This window comes from Crocodylus porosus, unplaced genomic scaffold (genome assembly GCF_001723895.1).
Source record: "Crocodylus porosus isolate Cpor-Errol unplaced genomic scaffold, CroPor_comp1, whole genome shotgun sequence".
Classification (NCBI taxonomy): domain Eukaryota; kingdom Metazoa; phylum Chordata; order Crocodylia; family Crocodylidae; genus Crocodylus; species Crocodylus porosus.
In genome coordinates, this window is record NW_017728931.1 from 121486439 (window position 1) to 121506267 (window position 19829).

Here is a 19829-nt window from a genome sequence, read left to right on the forward strand (position 1 = left end):
CCCCAAACCCGGGCTCAACTGGTGCTTGCTGATGTAATCACCAGCCCAGACGGGCAAAGACATGAAAAATTAACCCTCGAGGAAGCACAAGTTCCCTAAGGTCAGGTCCCAGAGGACTGGAAAAGGGCCAATGTGGTCCCTATTTTCAAGAAGGGGAGGAAGGAGGAGCCGAGTAATGATAGGCCACTCAGTCTCACCTCCATCCTTGGAAAGGTCTTTGAAAAGATTATCAAGGATCATATTTATGGGAGTCCAGCGGGAAAAATAATGCAGCAGGGAAACCAGCATGGATTTGTAGCAGGTAGAGATCATGTCTGACCAATCTGGTTTTGTTTTATGGCAGGGTCACAAAATGCTTAGATGCAGGAGTAGAGGTGGATGTTGTTTTCTTGGATTTTAGCAAGGCCTTCAATAGGGTATCTCATCCCACTCTCATAAATAAATTAAAAGGCTGTGATATAGATGTTTACATGGTCCAGCGGGTGGCAAATTGGATTAGCAGTCGCACACAGAGTGGTAGTAGACGGGTGGGTATCAACCTGGGAGGATGTGTGTAGTGGGGTCCCAGACGGTTTAAGTCCTTGGACCTGTGCTCTTCAATATCTTCATCTTGCATGTGGGTGTGAAGTGTACTCTGTCCAAGTCTGTGGACAATACTAAATTGTGGGGTGAAATGCACACTCCAGAGGGTAGGGAATGATTGCAGGCAGGCCTGGACAAGTTAGAAAAGTGGACAGTACACAATAGGATGCAGTACAACAAGGACAAGTACAGAGTGCTGCACCTAAGGTGCAAAAATACCCAGCACACCTACTGGCCAGGAAGTGACCTCCTCAGCAGCACAGAAGCAGAAAGGGATCTCGGAGTCATAGTGGGCTCCAAGATGAACATGAGTCATCAGTGTGACGAAATCATCAGCAACGCTAACCGCACTTTATCGTGCATCAGCAGATGCATAACAAATAGATCCAAGGAGGTGATACTTCCCCTCTGTGCAGTATTGGTCAGACCACAGTTGGAGTACTGTGTCCAGTTTTGGGTGCTGTACTTCGAGAAGGAAGTTGATAGACTCAGGAGGGTCCAGAGGAGGACGGCTCATATGGTTAGGGAATTATAGGACAAGCCCTGTGAGGAGGGACCTGGACCTCTTCAGCTTCCAAAAGAGAAGGCTGAGAGATGATCTTGTGGCTGTTTACAAATTCATTAAGGCAGGGGTGTCCAACCTTTTTGAATGTGGGGCTGGATCGTGAACTTTTTATCACCCAGTGGGCCGGCGAGCCACATTCAAACACCCTCTGTCCTGGGCCAGAGAGACCCTGCCTGTGCGGCCCTACTGCACCTGCTCCTTACTGCAAGGTGCATGGTAGCGGCTGCTGGGCGCGGGCAGGAGGGACCCCTTCTGCATCCAGGCAGCTCCTGCCCCAGAGACTGAAGGGGAGAAATAAATAGCTCCACATCTCCATCCCCCAAGCAGCGCCGCCCCACGACCCGGCGCTGCCTGAGGGGGGCTGAAGCGAGGCGCCGCTGCCCCGCAGGCCCTCAGCGCGCCCGCCCCGCCCCGCTCACCGCGGGGCCCGGCCGCAGCCCGCTGCGAGGCCGGAGCACGAGGTCCGGCAGACACCAGCTCCCGCCGCCTCGTCCCGCGCAGGTCACGCCAGGCCCCCGTGCCGGCTTCCCCTGTGCTGCTCCGCCGGGACAGCACCCCGGGCGGCACCAGGCAGCAGAAGCGGCGGCGGAGCCGCGTGCCCCTCGGCACGGGACTGACCGGCGCGGGTGGGGAAAGGCAGCTCGGCCCCGGCTGCTGCGGCCGGGCTCGCCCTGTCCCGAGGGCACGCGGCTCCTGCCCTTCCCACCACCGCGTCCGCAACGTCAGGTGGCGCGGGCGTGTGGGAGCCTTGTCCCTTCCCCAGGCCTTCAGCAGCCATGAGGGAGGTGCTGAGGGGCTGGGGAGGGACACGGCGCGGGAAGGAAAGTAAACCGTAGAAAATGCCTCGGTGGGCGGGCCATATGTTGGACAAGCCAGCATTAGGGGGATGCAGCAAGGGATCGGAGATGCTTTGTTCACCAGGGCACCTCTTGGGGTAACAAGGAACAATGGTCACAGACTGAGATTTAAGCTAGATATCAGGAAAAACGTCTTCACGGTAAGGGTGGCCAAAATTTGGAATGGGCTTCCCAGGGAGGTAGTGCTCTTCCCTGCCTTGGGGGTCCTTAAGAGAAGGCTGGATAGACATCTGGCTGGGGACTCAAGGATCTGTTGAGGTCCCTTCTGACCCTAGCATCTATGAATCTGTGAAGGCGTTTGGTTCTATAATGCTTTCAGCTAACAGCTGATTTGACAAGGGTTAATTTTTCATGCAATTGGCCATTTTAAAAGCACTCTTCAGCCATGCAGTTGTGTTATGTTGTGGCTGTAGAGGTCTTCCAGAGGCCCAATCACACGAAAAATGTAACTTGTGTAAGCACCCCAAGTGACTATATCCCTGTCAAACTTTGAATTTCTAATACCAACCAGTGATGTACTTCAGCTAATCAAAAATAAATCATAAAATATTTCTAGCACAAATGGTTCTTTCTTTTCACTTTTTCAATGTTTGAAAATGGAAGATTCATATTTTGGTGCATATCTCAAAACACTTTCACCTCCTCAGTAAGATCAATTGTACCAAATATGAACTGAAAATATACAACTTCGATAACAACAATAACCCTCTAAAATGGAAATATTCAACCAGAGGCATTGCTCTACACTCTATCTGCAATCTTTAGCAATTAATGTTTGTCACTGTTTCAAGTATTCATCTCCACAGTTCCTTTTAAGCAGTCCTCTTACTTTGTGTTGCCATATTGCCTTGAAACATAGGAGCTTCATTAACATCTTCTATTTTGACAGTAAGTGTTTGCAGGTCAGTTGCCCCAGCTGTATCCATAACATAGATCTGCAGATCAAAGAGATGTGGCATAGCTTCATAATCCAGGATGGGATTTTCAGTGGTAACAACCTGAAATATAACAGATTATTATTAGCACACTATGCAGTATGAATGGATGGATAAGTAGGTAAAAGAACATTTTACTTTGGTAAGCAATGAGTAGACTTTTTGTTATGTTTAATTTGCTCCATAGTATTGTACAAGAGTCTAGGTACTTTTAAGTAAAATGCCATGTATTGTACCGTGTATTCTTTCCCCAATTTTTTCTTTAGGACATGTTAGAGACCAGCAACCAAATGAGAAGATTAACTTAATATGAACTAGGCCTGTAAAAATTGTGAGAGAGATTAAAGTGATATAGTACTATGTTTCATATTGTCTTAGGTTTGAGCCTTCTCTTGTGTCATGCTCTGGCTGGGCTCTGCCAGCTTTGCCCAGCAACAGGTGCCGTCAGCACTCTCCTCACGATCCGGGAAAGTCCCTGTTCAGCCTGCTACATGGCCCCTGGCCATGCGCTGGGAAAACCCCGTCCCCTGAGGAAAAGCCCACGAACATTTTGGCGGGAAAATTCCACCAATCAGGGTTTGAGGTTGGGCTTGTCATCTGGCCTATAAAGACTGGGGTGGAGTTTCCACCTGGGGCGGACGCCAGAAAGATACCGCGCGGAGGCCAGAGCATCCATGGCTCTGAGTCCGCTAGCAGGAGCAGAAGCCAGAGCTTCCACCGCTAAGTGGGTAGGCCTGGCCAGCTTCCCACGGTTTCTTCTGTCTCTGAAAAACTGTTTGTTTGCTGATCGGCTTGTTTTGGTTCTCGGGAAGTCCAGCGGTTTATTGTTTTCACCCTCACCTGACCCGGGAGCCGTTGGTTTACCTTACATCCGTTCCATCGGAACGGGACGGATGCTCAATTATTGATTATCCCCCACCCGAACCAAGATCCAGCGTTTTGTTGTTTTCTTCCCTTCGTCTCTCACCTGAACTGGGATGGAATCCACCCGTGCAGCCACATTCACACCGGTGGTGCGCGAGTGAGAGATTTTATTTGTCGTTGTTCGGGACTGAACCAAGTGTAACTGCCTGCGCAGCCACATCTATATCAGTGGTGCGTAAGTAAGAAACAAAATAAAGCTTTCTTTGGAACAATTATGAGTCTACCTCTCCCTCTTGCAAATTAACACCAGGGGATAGAACCCACCAGGGCAACAGCCACAACCCAGCTCACGCCCCGCACATCTTGGTGCCTGCAATCAGTTGAATAAATAAGTCTACAAACCAGCACTCCTTGGGAATGTCCTCATTATTTTAATGGTATCTGCAACATGCTGGGCACTTCCCAAACAAGACAAAGTACAAAGCCCCTGAGGAGTTTGTAAACTGAGAAGCATGTAAACTGATCTTGGACATGACACAGCTAGGTGGGAAATAAGATATACTGAAGGAGAAGAAAGGAAAGAATTGTAATAATCAATTAAATTTGCATAGATAATCTGCAAGGCTTGTGCACAACTGATGGAGCCACTTGGTTTTAGTAGAATTAAAATATTCATCATAGGATAAATAAGGGGAAAAACCTTAACTGGCAAAGTTCTTGTAGGTTCCATAGCAGAATGAGGGAGTGGAAAGACAAGACATTGTGCCTGTGGAAGTGAGTCTCATGCACAGGGGACAGATCAGAAGGAAAAGAGTCTTGAAACACTTGTCCCCTCCAGGACTTGACTGTCCCTCTAAGGATAGCACGCACAAAGTTGCTCTGATTTCTGGCCCTTTTTAAGGGCAGGTGTTTAGGAGATGAAGAGTTGTCATGTAACTGCAAAGTGGAAGTAAGGCCTTCTGAGAAAAGAGAGTACAACTACATAAATGGCTGTCTTTCTCTGGGGGTGAGATGTAGTCTCCAGTCTGCACTATAAAGGCCTGCTACATGGTGGAATGTGTTTGGTCTAGTCAAGCCAAGTAGTAATTCCTAGTGCAGAATGTGTGTGGGCAGGAATTAACAGAGTACTGCCAGCAAGAAATGTGCCACATGATTATGGCATTACAAGAGCACCCTATACCTTCCTCTATGTAAACAAATAGCAAACACATAATAGAGAATTAGGGCTAGAAGGGACCTCAGGAGGTCATCTAGTCTAACCTCCTTTTCAAAGCAGAACCATCTCCAACTAGTTCATCCCAGCCAAAGCTTTGTCTACCAGATTTTGAAAACCCGCAAGGATGGAGCTTCTACCACCTTTCTGGGTAACCTATTCCAGTGTTTTATTACCTTCCAAGTGAAAAAATTCTTCCTAATATGTAACCTAAACTTCCCTTGCTGCAAGGTGAGACCAATGCTCAAGCGCGGTGTGTAGGAGGTGCAAGGGGGTGCATGTACACCCCCTGAGAGCACCGGTGCACCCCCTGTCAGGCTGAGCTCCCTGTTTAGCTGGTGGGCAGGGGGCAGGCAGGAGCACCAGTGCCCCACTGCAAGCACTGGCCAAGGAGTGAGGCCACCAGCAAAAGTGGCTACACTGCTTCTGGAAGTGGCCACTATGGTGAGTGAGATCAGCTGCGAGGGCTCCCCCCACCCCCCCGGTTGCTAACTGGTGTCAGGGGGGGCCTATGCCCCCCCTGACTCAAGAGGTACCAGACACTCATGCCGTTGCTCCTTGTTCTGGCATTAGCCACCACTGTAACAGTCCAACTCCATCCTTTTGAACCCCCCTTCAGGTAGTTGAAGACTGCTATTAAGACAAAGGAGAAAGAGGGATTTTTCAGAAAATAGCAGCAGAAGAGGAAGAAGTAGCTAGCAAAAGGGTCAACTGGATGGGTGGAAGATGTTGAGCTAAAGCTCCTGCCACTGCCAGGTCTTCCTCTGCCTGTACGCATGTGAGCTCTGTCCAAGTGAAGTACCAACCACCAAACCACAATCCCAGATCATAGCCTGGCATTCCAAGGCTGCAACCTGACTATTCCTGCTAAAGATGATTCAGGTTCAGGAGGTGTTTGCAGTATGAGTGGGGCCTCGTGATGGATTCTCTCAGAAATCAGGTAAGGGAGCTTTAAGGGGAGGTGGCTAGGCTCAGAAGCATCCATGATCATTAGGTCTTTATCATGTTGGCGCACAATGAATCTTCCAGCATCATGGAAGAGGAATAGGCCAAGAAGGCATTGGAAGACGAAAAAGACTCAGAGTGGAAGGTGGAAGCTGGTAGCTTCTTAATTCTGGCACCAGACAGAACTCCTCCTCTGAACCTGTAGCAGTTCAGGTAAAGAACAGGTCCTCAAAGCCCTAATGTCAGACAAGGAGGAATCTACTCCAGTGGCAGTAGATGCCAAGCCACAAACCCCCAAGGTGTGGGAGGACTGTGACCACTGTCACCAAAAGAAAGCAACAGGTCAGGGGCAATTGGTGCCACCTTAGGGGGAGCACATGCCTCCCAGTGACCAGTCACTGACCAGGGGAGGTTTCCCGCCATGGTCAGTCTCGCCAGCCGGGGGTTAGGGGGCACTTCCACTCCCTGGCCAGCACTCTCAGGGTGGGAACCAGCACTCCCCCCTGCCCATCACCTGAGTGGCACATGCAGCCTGTCAGGGGGTGCACCAGAGCCCTCAGGGGGTGCACATGCACCCCCATTACCCCCTACATGTCACTACTGCACCAGGTGGTGGTGGTTGGTGATTCCTTCCTGCGGAGCACGAGTGCGCCCATCTGCTGGCCTGATCTGTTGGTTCAGCAGGTCTGCTGCCTGCCAGGAGCCCATCTCCAAGATGTCACAGAAAGGTTGCAAACATTCATTTGTCCCTCTGACAATTAATGGTACTGCCAGGGGCAAACTTGAGCAGATCAAAAGTGAGTACGTGGCTTTGGATACAATGATAAAGTGTACAGGATTCCATGTGGTGTTCTCATTGATCCTTCTAGTCAAGGGCAAAAACCTGTGTAGGAGCAGATGCAGCCTGGAGATCAACATGGGGCTGCATAGATGATATCTCCAGAAAGGCTTTGATTTCTTTACCTATAGGGTGATGTTGCAAAAAGAAGGATTACTAGGAAAAGATAGGGTCCATCTGATGAAGATTGTCTTTGCATATAGGATCACTAACTAAGGAGGAATTTAAATTAGGTTCAACAGGGAATGGAGAAAAAAGTCAAGAGGTAAGTAAAGAGGTAGAGCAGAGGTGGCCAAACCGTGGTTCGGGAGCCACATGTGGCTCTCCGACACTGTATGTGTGGCTTGCTAAAAATTGGCCGAAGCCCCACCTATTTCTCACAAGACTGCTAGCTCAGGCACTGGGCTTCCAGGGCAGGGGCTGCAGCTGCAGCTGCACTGCTTACCCCAGTCTGCACTCCCCTTGGGGAAGCTGGAACAGCTCCCGGTTGCTCAGCACCCCCGTCGCCATGTTCCACTCTGGGTCATTCAGCACCGCCCCCACCTCTCCACTGTGGCACTTGAACTTCCACAGGGGATCAGATGTGGCTCCTAGGGTGAGTAACTCTGGCCAACCCTGAACTAGAGGACCTGAAAAAAAAACCAATAAGGAGATGCAAAATTAAAAGCTTTGGCAATGTGCCTATGGAGAAAACAGGACAATCAGTTATCTGAAATGTTTATATACTAAGGCATGGGGAATAAACAGGAAGAACTGGCAATCCTAGTATATTCTCAGAAGTATGATCTAAGGGATTACAGACCTGTGGTGGGATAGTTCACATGACTGGAGTACTGTCATGGATCAGTATAATTTGTTCAGGAAAGACAGGTAGGAGAAAAAGGAAGAGGTGTTGTCTGATATTTAAAAGAGATGTACATGTGTTCTGGGGTACAGTATGAACTGAAAGGTAGGTCTGTTGAAAGCTTCTGGGTAAAAGTCAGTGGGAACAGCAGCAGGGGGCTGTCATGGCGGGCATGTGCTACAGGCTACCAAACCAGGAAGATGAGGCAGACAAGGCCTTCTTTAAACAACTGGTGAAAGCTTCTAAATCCCAGGACCTGGTTCTCATGATTCTTTTTAATAACCGTGACATCTGCTAGGAGGGAAACAGCAGTACACAGGAGGAACTGGTTAAAGAATGTGAAAGTAGAAGGTAACTTGTGTGATAATGACCATTAAATGATAGAGTTCAAGATCCTACGGGCAGCAGAATAAAGACACTGGACTTAAAAAAATCAGACTTTAATAAACTCAGGGAAAAGGTAGACAGGATTCCCTGGGAGGCAGCTCTGAGGGGAAAGGAGTCTGGGAGAGAAGACTGTACTTTAAGGAGGTCCTATTAAGGCTGAAGGAACAAGGTATTCGGATGCAACAGAAGAGTGAGAATTGCAACAGGAAAATGGCCTGACTAAGCAGCAATCTCAAAGAAACTCAAAAAGAAATACTACAAAAAGTGTAAACTTGATCATTTTACTAAGGAAGACTATAGAAATATTGCACTGATGTGCAGGGAGAAAATCAAGAAGACCAAGGCATGATTTGAGGTGCACTGGCAAAAGTTATAAAAGGCAATAAAAGGGATTCCACAAGTATGTCAGAAGTAAGAGGAAGACCAAAGAAAATGTAAGTCCCTTAGTGAATGCAAAAGTCAGTTTACTTATTGATGATGTAGAAACGGCTAAAGTATCAATGATTTTTTTTATTTCAGTCTTCATGAATAGTCATCTGTCAGATGATGAGCACAGTTGATAGCAAAGAGAGGGAAGGAGATACACAGCCTGGAGTAGTGAAAGAATACTTTAGGGTTTACTTAAACAAACTAGATGCTTTTGAGTTGTCAGGGCTGGATGGGATGCACCCTACAGTACTGAACAAATTGGCTGAGGTAATTTCAGAACCGTGGGGTGTACTTTTGAGAACTCATGGAGATCAGGCGAAGTCCTGGACAATAGTGTAATGAAGGGGAGGCAAATGGGTCATTGGCACTAGGTGGCAACCCTGGGGGCAGGGTGGAGTGGGAGGCATCCAAAAACAGAAGCAACTGCATTTCCAGTATCACTACCACTGTGCCAGTGTCAGTGCAGTGCATCCACTGATGCCACCCATGGAGCTGCACAAGGGCGCTGTTGCACAAGCTGATTGAAAAAGGGCAAATATAGTCCCCATCTTTAGGACAGGGAAGAAAGAGGATCTGGAGAATTACAGATCAGTCAGGCTATTTTGAATTACCTAGGATCAGGAACAGCCAGCATGGATTCACCAAGAGAAAGTCAACCTGACCAACCTGTTTTCCTTCTATGAAGAAGTGACTGGTTCTTTTGATGATGGGAAAGCAGGAAGTACTTGTAGGAAGCAATTTTTTAATTTAGAAGCATTGGGGATTTCAGGATTGGGTCCGTAGTTGAAAGGTGTATGATTTCTATTATGGCACTTAGTGAAATAGTGTGGAACTGAAGGCAGAGTCCTGTGCACCCTGGTAGGGATGAAAGAATGGGATAAGATCATTGAACTAAGTGAGGATGGTAAGACCATGCTGTCCTAAGAAGAGAGCTCTGTCCAGTAAAGGGAAAAGATGAGGTGGATCAGGGCGGATGACAGCCTGCTGGTGAAATAAAGGACTGAGCATTTTTTTAATTTTATTTTTTAATTATTATTGTTGCTTTGGACTCTCTAATGTTGCTGTGGTAGCTAGAGGGTGGTCCTGAAGTCCTCTGAGGCCACCCAAAAGAAGTCCCAGTGCTGAAGACCAAAAGCAGGGTAGACAAACACTCGACAGAGTTGATCCTGCCTTGAACAGGGGATTGGACTAGATCATAGGTATCAATGATACAGATCACAGACCAGATTTGGCCTGTGGAGCCTCATAATCCAGCCATTGGTGCTGTGTCTGGGTTCAGAGTGGACCAACATGCAGCACATAACAAACACTAGACCAGCCCCATGTGCAGGGCCCAGAGTATATACCATACATGGTGCCTGCTTCAGCCACTCTGGGTTCCACACTGCACACGGTGCCTCCCCCCACCCACACTTAGCTACTCCAAGGTGAGTGCTGTGTGCACTATGGATCCTGGAATGGTCCTACATGGGTGCTGCATGCATTGGATCCAGCATGGGGGAAGGGGGTTGCAGCTCCATGGACTTTATCCAGTCCATAGGACTAGCCACATGCCATTCATCGAGCCCATGGACCAGCTCTGTACCACTCATCCAGCCCATAGGGCCAGATGAGTTTGACAGCCCTGGACTGGATGATCTCTTGAGGTTCCTTCCACCTCTATTTTTATATGACTCTATGATTACATAGGGCTGTGGTTCCAGCCCATTAATGTGTGTTAGTTAGGTTCTAAAATAGTACCCCACATTGGTTTCAGTGGAGCCTGATTCTGATTTCACAATATCATGATCCTTGGAGACAGAAAAATTAATTCAAACAAATGTTAAAAGTAGATTAATCAAGACTACATTATACCCTAGCATGGACTCATTCAGAATTAAAGGGCCTTACTTTAGCTTAGTTTAGTTTACTTGGAAACAAATGTTGATTTCCCCCCTGCGCCCTAGAAGCACGTCATGTGTCATACATTTTAAACTTATTGTAATAGGTAACTTGATCTGCTTTTTCAGCTTTTTTCTTATGATTAAAAGGGAAGTGACTCTCTTCTATCCAGATAGCAGCTCTCAGTAATCCAGTGTCAGTCTTCATGACCTAAACATTGCTATACGTAGTCTGAAAACTCACCTTGTATACAAGTTCACTTTCAGGAACAATCTGAAAAGCATTTGTAAGTGGATTTGAATTTATTATGATAGGATATTGTACAGCTACTCTTGCACGAGATGGTGATAACTTGACACTGAACACGTGAACTGAAGCATTGGCTGGAGAATTTTCTGCAATGTTGCCTGTAGTTGGTAAGTTTTCAAGCGACAGAGTGCCTCCTCCTGCAAATTTGGAAAGGAATGTGAAATTACTTTTGTGAGTAAGAGCGTTTATCTTGTACTAAGCACTATCATTGCTGAACACCAATGGGCTGGTGCTCTTCCTACTTCAGCTGTAGTGAATTGTGGCATTACACTGCTATAGATGCAAATGACAGGGAAATCAAACCATTTATTTTATGCTTAAGTAATGCAGTACTTTCATTAAAAAGGATTGATGTTTAAGGTAGTTTCATTATTGCACTGCTTACATTCATGCAATATCTAGGAAACACAAGCTGTTTCCATCACCCAACCAATCACCACTGCAGCACCATCTATCACTTTTCCACATGAATCACAATAAAAATAAATTAAGTGAAACAAAAATGTATAGTTAAAAAAGTGATCCCAGTTTCTTTGTGAATTCTGCTCTCAACAGCTCATGTTTTCTTCCTTTCTCCTTTACCACTTTTTCCAACGTGCCTTGTAAATTAACTCAAGAAAGGTAAGGCTAATTCTGCAACATGCTAATTAGCACCACCTGGAAGGCTGAGTGCTCTCAACCCCTGGTAAGTTGAGTGCATTGTGATAGGTTGGTATTACCTTGTAAGCAATTTGGATCCACTACCTGGGTTAGGTTTTGGGGGAGATTTGTGGGGGCAGGGGGTTGGTTTTTTCCCCTTAAAAGTTCATATACTTGGGTTCCAAGTTCATATTTCTTCTCCTAATGAAGTGACCTGCAACCACCAGCGGACTGAAATGTAGGACTGGAAAGGGCCCCCTTGGCCCTCAACTCCAGTAACAAATTTTCAGGCAAGTATTTATCCCAGGGAGTCTCAATAGCTTCTTCTCAATAAGGCCCCAGAAACTGCAAGAACACACTATGCTATGTCATAAGTTAAAAGCAGGAGAGATGAGTATAGTCCCAATGTCCTGCCACAGCAATGCCAGGGGAATAGATAATTGATATATGCTCATAAGATTCTAGCAAGGAGCCCCTGCCCCTGCTACTAGAAGTGAGTGAGTGCAGTGCTACAGGGAGACTAGCTGCAAATCAGTACATCTGTTGCCAGGAGAGACAGGCAGCAGGTGTAGATGGTGAAGAGGCAGGCCAAGGCAATAAGCTTGTTAATTACAAAGAAAAAGAAACCTGGCCCTGAAGACTACAAGTCTGGTGACTGGAAGATAGGGAAGGAAGGGCTATGAAAACCTTGCCCAGTGCTGGCCCTAATGGAAGGAAGAAGAATAGTTGAGTACTGCCTAGAGATAAGTGCTTTTGTATTTGAATTGTTTATGTCCTAAGACCAGGAAACCTGCTAGTGAGTGCCACATGTGCCTTGGCACTTGATCTACTGTAGATGTGTCTAACGGCTCTTGATATAACAGCATGGCTTATTCTGCAGAGACACCTGCTTTTAGCTTTGGAGGTCCTTGGTGCTGGCCAAAATAGAGGCAGCCACCATAGGTCATCTGTGGCCATGTAAGGATTGGTGATCTGGAAGGGCCCAATATGAGCCCCTGGTTAGTAGACAGTCAGCGGACAGCAGGACTTCAGGTTATATTTTTGTCTTTATTTCTCCTTTCTTTTCCCCTTCCCCATGTCATAAAAATCTATAGGCCCTTAAGATTGTGGAGAAGAGTCCAGGAAATCAATTGAAAAAGATTGCTGGAGTGGAAAGGAATGAGCAGTGGGACTACAAAGCCATGTTTGTTCAGAATATTTACTATGCCCAGCAGCACTGCCCTGAAGCATGCTGTGCTGCTCCACACAGGCTGCTTCTTAAACGAGTAGTGCAGCTGTTTCAGTACAGGCAGGCTGTTTGGCACATGCAGAGGGCTAGCTGGCATGGTCACTCAGCAGTAGCCTGCCCAGCCTACAATATGAACACAGCTATGCTGCTGCTGGTATAGGACGCAGCCTGCAAGGAACATCTAAGTCTCTGCAGCAGGAGACTGGAGAGGAGGCCCAGAAGTCCTTGTATGCTTTCTCATTAATCTATTAATTTTATACGTTAATACAAAAGAAGCATTTTCCTAAACCCAAACTTATGAGCTGATTCTGTGTGCAGCAATGGGAACTTGAGAGGCAGGAATCCAGAAGCATAACTCAACATTAGTGGCGTAGGCAGATTAGGAAGCGCTGAGCTCTTACCCCTTCGCACAGAGGCTGCTACGGTTGCAGCAGCTGTGGCATGGGCTCTTGCGGCTGCTGCTTTGGTGTGAGCTCCCAGAACATGGGTCGCTGTTGCAGAGGTGCAGGCTTTCTGGGGACTGCCATTCTGCTGTCCCCTCTGAATCAGTGCCCCAGGGCTGGTGCTCTGCTTGCCCACCTCTAGTTACACTAATGCAAGAATCAATTATGTTAGTAGTGATGGTGGTGGAGAAATATGACCACAAAAAAAGCCCAAATGCTGTTAGTATTCTTTCTCTGAGGCTGAAGGGACCCAGCTGTTTTCTGACTCAGGTAGCTGCCATGCTACAAGTGCACCCACTTGTTGTAGCAGCTGGTCCATGTAGTCCTCACACTCTTTGGACTGCCACTATAGCAGGCATAAGGAAGAGAGAAGAAAGGGCCAACTCTACTGATCTTGATCCTCACCACTGCCTGTATGTGACCATGCCCAGCCTGTACTTGGGAATGAATCTGTTCCTTTATTATTCCCCCTGTACTCTAGAGGAGATTGACTACTCCATCCAGCCCATATAGTCAGAACATGCCTGATCTTCCCAGGTACCAGCTAGCACCACTCCAACAGTAGAGGGGGCAGGTCTGGCTAAATGGCATGCAAAGGTTTTGAGGAAATCCCATTTACATTTTGGCAGGACACCATTGGCACAAGGAAGAGATTCTGAGTGTAAAGCTGTTGTAGAACAGAGAGAATTTTTTTCACAGCTATTTCCACTTTTCCTTAAATTCCCTAAAGCTTAGATGATGTCCTCTAGCTTTTGAGCTCTTCATTAGTGTATGAAACTTTAGTTTTATCACTTCAAAACTAAAATCTGTTATCCCCTTTTCACTTTGCAATAACTTCAGGTCTCACTTTGCTCAGTGTACGCTCCAAGGCAGAATCTATATTCTGTAGGGCAAGAAGTCAGTTCCAGCGCTCTTCAGTGAAATTTAGAGGGGTCCAGGTGAAACTGATTCCATACTCTCTGAAGACTCAATTCCCCTGTATTCTATATCCAGCCAAAATTTATAGTCACTTAGGGATAGCTTATTTTTGGTCCTTGTATAGGTACAGAAATGGCACAGACAGAAATGGCAGTTTTTGCCTGACTTGGCTGCAGAAAGCAGTCTATAGCTGTGATCAAACAGAAAGGCTGCAGACTGCTGTAAAGGGCCTGATCCCACAAAAATCTGAATCCACATTGCATGAGAGTTCAGACAAACACACTCCAAAATGATGCTTGTCACTTGTGGCTGGGGAGCTCCCAGCCTGTCACTGTTTTCAGAATGGCAGAGGGGAAAGGGAGTAGAGAAAATCTGGAGTTTTTTCAGCTGGTGCTGGAGGGCACCACAGGTGCCCCACCCCCCAAGGTGGGGAGCCTCCAATCCACCCTGCCCACCCTCCAGTACTAGCTAGGGAACCCCAAGAAGCACTCCCTCTGCTCTGCTCTCTTTTCCCCCCATCCCATTCTGAAAACAGCATCCTGGCTGAGATGGGGAACTGGCACTGGTATGGAAACTGAACTGCAGGCTCATGGCAAGCAGCTGGAATCCCCAACTCCCAGACCCAACAGTGAAATGCTTCATGCGAAGCATTATGAGTTGCAGCGCGGAGCTGCTGTTCTGTCTGTGTGCAAAGAGGGCATAAGAGACCTATATACACTTACTTTGTATGCCTTCTTTGCAAAGAGCAGGAACTTGGTGGGTCCAGGAGAAGGGTGGCACTGCAGTCATGCTCCCTCTACCCCGTTAATCACCAGAGCCAAGTGACTGTGGAAAAGTGCATATCCACCACTCTAAGGCATGTACATCAACTGTTCCAAAACTAGGAGAGGTAGAATTGGGATAGCTATAAATAAGGTCACAAGTCTGACTGAAATTGAATAATGGAAGTAGGGTAACAACCAAAACCAATTAAAGAACCTCTGGTACACATGTTCCCACTCCCTTGCACTAAAATGCCCTAGGTGGCAATAATGCATTTTGTCACCAGATGGTAGGAGAGAGCAGATGCCGATCTTTGTAGACATTTACTCTAAGCTGTTAAAGACTGACACAGTCTGGGCTCACAATATAGACACACCACTAGAATATTAACCTCTGATTTATTAAGATGCATTTCTTCTCTGGATTGGACAAAGTTGCTCTGTTTTAGGGGTTTTTGTCATCTGCCTACAACTTTTCTCCACTGGTGTAGTACTAATTAAACTGGTGTAAACATTTTGTCTTTCTTGGGCCTTAATCCACATTTCCAAGCTTTTCTCTGCACCCACAAGGACCCCTGAGTTAATTTTTCTTTAAATGAAGGTTGAGAGTCTTCTGTAGTGTCCTCATTAGAGTAATTGGGGCTTCAAAGAAAACACGAAATATTGAGAGATGCATGTGATTTGGCAACGTGACACTACCAATATATAGTGGCTGTGCCCTTCTGCAAGCACCAGTAAGTGCTCAGTCATCCACTGACCACAGTTTAAGAAGGCTCACCTTTAAGTTACTGAAGTTATGCCTAAGGGGACAGACTGCAGCTCAGAAAGTGTCATGAGTTAGACTGATCCTCCCGACCCAGTAGACATTAGCTGTTTGGTTGGGAGTGTGGGGCACCAAGCTCCAATTTGGAGTTGATCCAGAGAGAGAGGCTGCCTCTCTGCTGCCTCTTCCCCTGCAAAGTGGAGCACCTTCATGAGCTTGTGTCTGAGCACACCTAGATCAGGGCTGGGCAGGCAGGGGAGGGAGGTCCATTCTGGGGTTTCCACAGCCTGTGGAAGTGAAGTGGGGGACTTCAACCCATCTACCCTATCCTCCAGTGCCCACTGGGCAACCCCCAGAATGAGTTCCCTCTACTCCCTTCCCTTCTCTCCCATTCTGAAAACATTGATGAAAGCAGGGCTGAGCTGACAGAAATCAGCCCTGTTCCCAGTGGGTGTGTCCAGATGAGCGGGTATGTGCCTCTTGCCCCATCACAAACCCCTTTGAGGCAGGGCAAGAGGCACATGCAGGAATGAAAAGATGTTCCCCATGCTGCAAACTTGCAGTGCGGGAAGAAAATTAGACTCAGGTCAAACAAAAACCTGGGTCGAAAAAAACAGGTTAGGTGCCCTGAGGCAACTGGAGGTTCAGTCCTCCAGAGATGCTCTGGCACAGTGCCAGAGCATCTCTATGATTGGCCCTTTCCCCACTCCTGAAGCACGCTGCCTGCCTGTGCTGGGCAGGCAGCAGTGCAAGCTGCAGGGACTCAGACCCAGCTTTTGCAGGTAAGCAGGGGGTGGGGAGGGAGGGGATGGAGGATACCTTGGGAGGCTGGAGACAGCAGGGGAATGTCTCCAGGGGGAGTCTCCAGCCTCCTGCTCCCTCCCAAGGCTGGAGACAGCCAGGGAGGTATTCCCCTACCGTCTCCTGCTCTGCCGAGGCTGGAGACAAGCAGGGGAAGAAGCAGGAGGCTGGAGACAGCAGGAGAATATCTTGCTCATTCTCCTGCTGTCTCCGGCCTCCTGAGAAGAGCTCCTTTCCGAAGTGGAAAGGATAGAGAAGAGTACCACAAAGCATCATTTGAGGACAGGACAGGACAGGACAAAATGCCCTTTTAACTAAACAAATTAGTTTCTTCAGGAGCTAATCAAAAGAACATCAACAGATAGCTGTATTACTGTGTACAAATAGGCTCACCGGGAGAGAATACCAGGTACCAAAGAGTTCTTAAACCTAGCAGAGAAAGACATGACAAGAACCAGTAGCTGGAAGTTCAAGCAAAAAATGAGGCATACATGTTTAAAAGTGATGACAATTAACAACTGCCAAAATAATTCATTTTCTGTCTTGTGAAGTCTTTAAATCAAGACTGGATGTCTTTCTAGAGTTACTTTAGTCAAATACAAGTTATAGAATGAAATACAGAAAAATCTGGATGAAATTCTGTGGCCTAAATTATAGGACGTTGCTCTCAAAGGGTGCGTCCAGACAAGTGCACACATGCCTCTTGCCCCACCTCAAACCCTTTTGAGGTGGGGCAACAGGCACATGCGGGAATGAAAAAACGTTCCCTACGCTGCAAGTTTGCAGCGCGGGGAGAAAAGTAGACCCCTGGATATACAGGGATCTAAAAAAAATGAAACAAAAAAAAAAGCAGGGCAACCAGAGGCTGGGTCCTCCAGGGAGATGCTCTGGCTGCCAGAGCATCTCCATGGTTGGCCCCTCACCCTGGAGCTGAAACACTTGGCCGGCCAGGGCTCCAGTGATGGTGAGTAAGGGGTCAGAAGGGCTGGAGGAGGGGGGAGGGCACCATGGGGGGGGGGCCCCTATGGCCCCACCTGCTCCCCCAGGCCCCCCTGATCCCTGCCCAGCCTGGCCCTGCCACCCTCTGGGCCCCTATGCCACCCAGCGGCAGGGCAGCAGGACCCAGCGCAATACACGGTCCCCATATGCCATGTCGGGTCCTGCTTCCCTGGGCCTGGCCCGGCCAGGGGCCCCGAGGGCTGGCAGGACCCAGCTAGCCCTGTCACGAGGGGACCGCATGCTGCACTGCGTCCTGCCACCAAGGGCGCAGCCCGGCTAAGTGGCAGAGAGGCACCGAAGGTGACAGGTCCTGCCAGCAAGGGCCTGGCCCGTCAGCAGAGAAGCCCCAGGACCTGCCTGGGCCTGGAATGCGGTCCCCACGTGCTGTACCAGGTCCTGCCAGCAAGGGCCTGGTCCAGCTGGGCAGCAGACAGCCCCCAGGGCCAGCAGGGCCCGGCTGAGCCCAGTGTGCAGTCCCCGCGTGCCACGCTGGGTCTTGCCGCCATGGCTCAGAGCTCCCCACTCCTGCCACTGCTGCTAAAGGTAAGTTATGGGCCCTGGGCGAGGGGTCAGGGGCCCTCCAGGGTGCCTGGGACTCTGAGCAGTGGCCGTCCAGGGGGAGCTGGGACCCTGGGCAGGGGGGCTGGGGCCCTGTTGGGGGGGGCATTGCATGTGCTGTGGGGGGGGCTGCACCCTGTGGGGGCCAGGGGACCCACCCCTCCTGAGAAGTCCCCCCAGCAATCACCCCACACCAACCCACATCCCTCCACACACGCACCGCCCCTTCCTGCAAACACCCCATCCCCCTATCACATACCCATCATGTGCGAAGAAAACCAAAAATACACTTCAACACATATAGACATTTAGAATTTATTTTATCATGATGATAGAGATACTGGTAGGCTTCCACATTGCTTTAACATTCTAAATACACTAATAAAGCATTGCCCAACTGATTGTTGTCTCTCTGTCTAGGGTGTATGGGTGGGTATGCGTTGGTGGCTTTGTGTTAATTGTGGAAAAACATGGATTTGGGGATATTTTTAAAAATGGATTTGGGATGCTGCTGCAGCAGTCCAGCTGTCACAAGGGGTAGTGTCTCCAGGTACCAAGTGGCCAGGCCCCAGATGCTCGGGAGAGTGAGTAGCCCTGAGCTGCTTGCCAGGGCAGCTTTTTGTACAGATGGGGCCAGGACAGGGCACCACAGGTGCTGGTCCCAGGCTCTAGTTCCCCCTGGCTGTGGATCAGAGAGGAGCCAGCCAGGGTAATTTTGCCTCAAGTGCCACAATTTGATCCATGCCAAAGTGCATGTCCAAGCATGTGTGCTGAGGCAAAAAGCCCCAGCTCAAATTTGCACCACTTCTATTTGAGCTGTTCAAAGTGCACATGCTTGCATGTGTGGACGTGCCCAATGATATATAAAAATATGTCTAATCCACTGTCTTTATTGTAGTGCCATCTGTTCTAAGAGTCTCCTTTAAAAGAAGTGAATTAGTGTTCCTGATGGATACATACATGTCTTTTGGAGTTGGAAGCTGGCTGGAACACCTTTTCTTAGGCAACAGGAGAGAGGAAAGACTTTTGTTTCATTCTAGGTAGCTTGGTAACCAATAGCATTGAAGATCTGGCAGCAGGGTCTTCATGATAGGCTACATAAGCCTACTTGTGCCCCAGGGTTCACTGGGATGCAAGCATATGCACTGTCTGCTACCCGAACTGGCTAGATTAAAATTAATTTGGGCATGGTTGCACATAGTACATTGACACCAGCAATTGCAATGTGGATACAACCTGCTTATCAGTGACAGGTACCAGGCAAAAAAATAGTGCTAATAACCAGGGATCCTGGTTCTCTCTGATTTTTAAAAATCCCCAATTTTTGGATTTAAAAAAGTAACACAAAATTTTTCTGTGATTAAAATGAAACAGTAAAGCTCCTGAGGTCAAGTAACCCTGAGCTGGTGGCCAGGGCAGGTTTTTGTACTGGTGGGGCCAGGACAGGGCAGCTTTTTATACTGCTGGGGACAGCACAGGTGCTGACCCCAGGTTCTAGCTCCCCCTGGTTGCAGATCCAGGAGGAGCCAGGCAGGGTTTTTTTGCCCCAGGTGGCACAATTTGCTCCACAACGAAGTGCATGCCCGAGCATGTGTGCTGAGGCAAAAAGCCCTGGCTCAAATTTTTACTGCTTCTATTTAAGCTGCTGCAAGTTCACGTGCTTACAGTGTGGACGCACGCAGTGTGTGCAGATGCAAGTTAATGAAGGTGCTTTACTTTGGAGTGCCTTCATCTGAACCCTTGTGAAATCAGGCCCTTTTAAAGCACTCTGCAGCCACACACTTACGTTGGGTCATGGCTGTAGGGCACTTTCAGGGGTCAGATCAGGCAAAAATTGTCACTCGTGTCTGTACCTTAAGTTATTAAGAGCCACACAGGCAAAAACACATGGAGCCAGCAGCATATTTTTTAGCAAGCTTGTTAGTTTGCAAACCTGTTGTGCTTGCTATATTAATGCCTTTTGTTTGACTAAATGATACGGTTAAACTTATTGCTGATATTAAGCTGAAAAAAAGCACAGGGCTTGTCTGTACATACTGTTATTAAAAATTTTGGGAATATCTATTTGAA

General features: G+C 48.0%; 1 protein-coding gene across 1 annotated transcript in view; it reads right to left on the reverse strand.

Moving 5' to 3' along the window:
* The window catches only part of CDHR3 (cadherin related family member 3), a 67938-nt gene extending 48383 nt beyond the window's left edge, over positions 1-19555 (reverse strand). Inside the window, exons 1-3 of the mRNA XM_019543967.1 lie at positions 19546-19555; positions 10584-10786; positions 2834-3002 (exon numbers count right to left, since the gene is read on the reverse strand). Coding sequence (XP_019399512.1) covers positions 2834-3002; positions 10584-10786; positions 19546-19555 — 382 coding nt within the window. The remainder of the gene's footprint in view (positions 1-2833; positions 3003-10583; positions 10787-19545) is intronic.
* Positions 19556-19829: the final 274 nt, after the last annotated feature.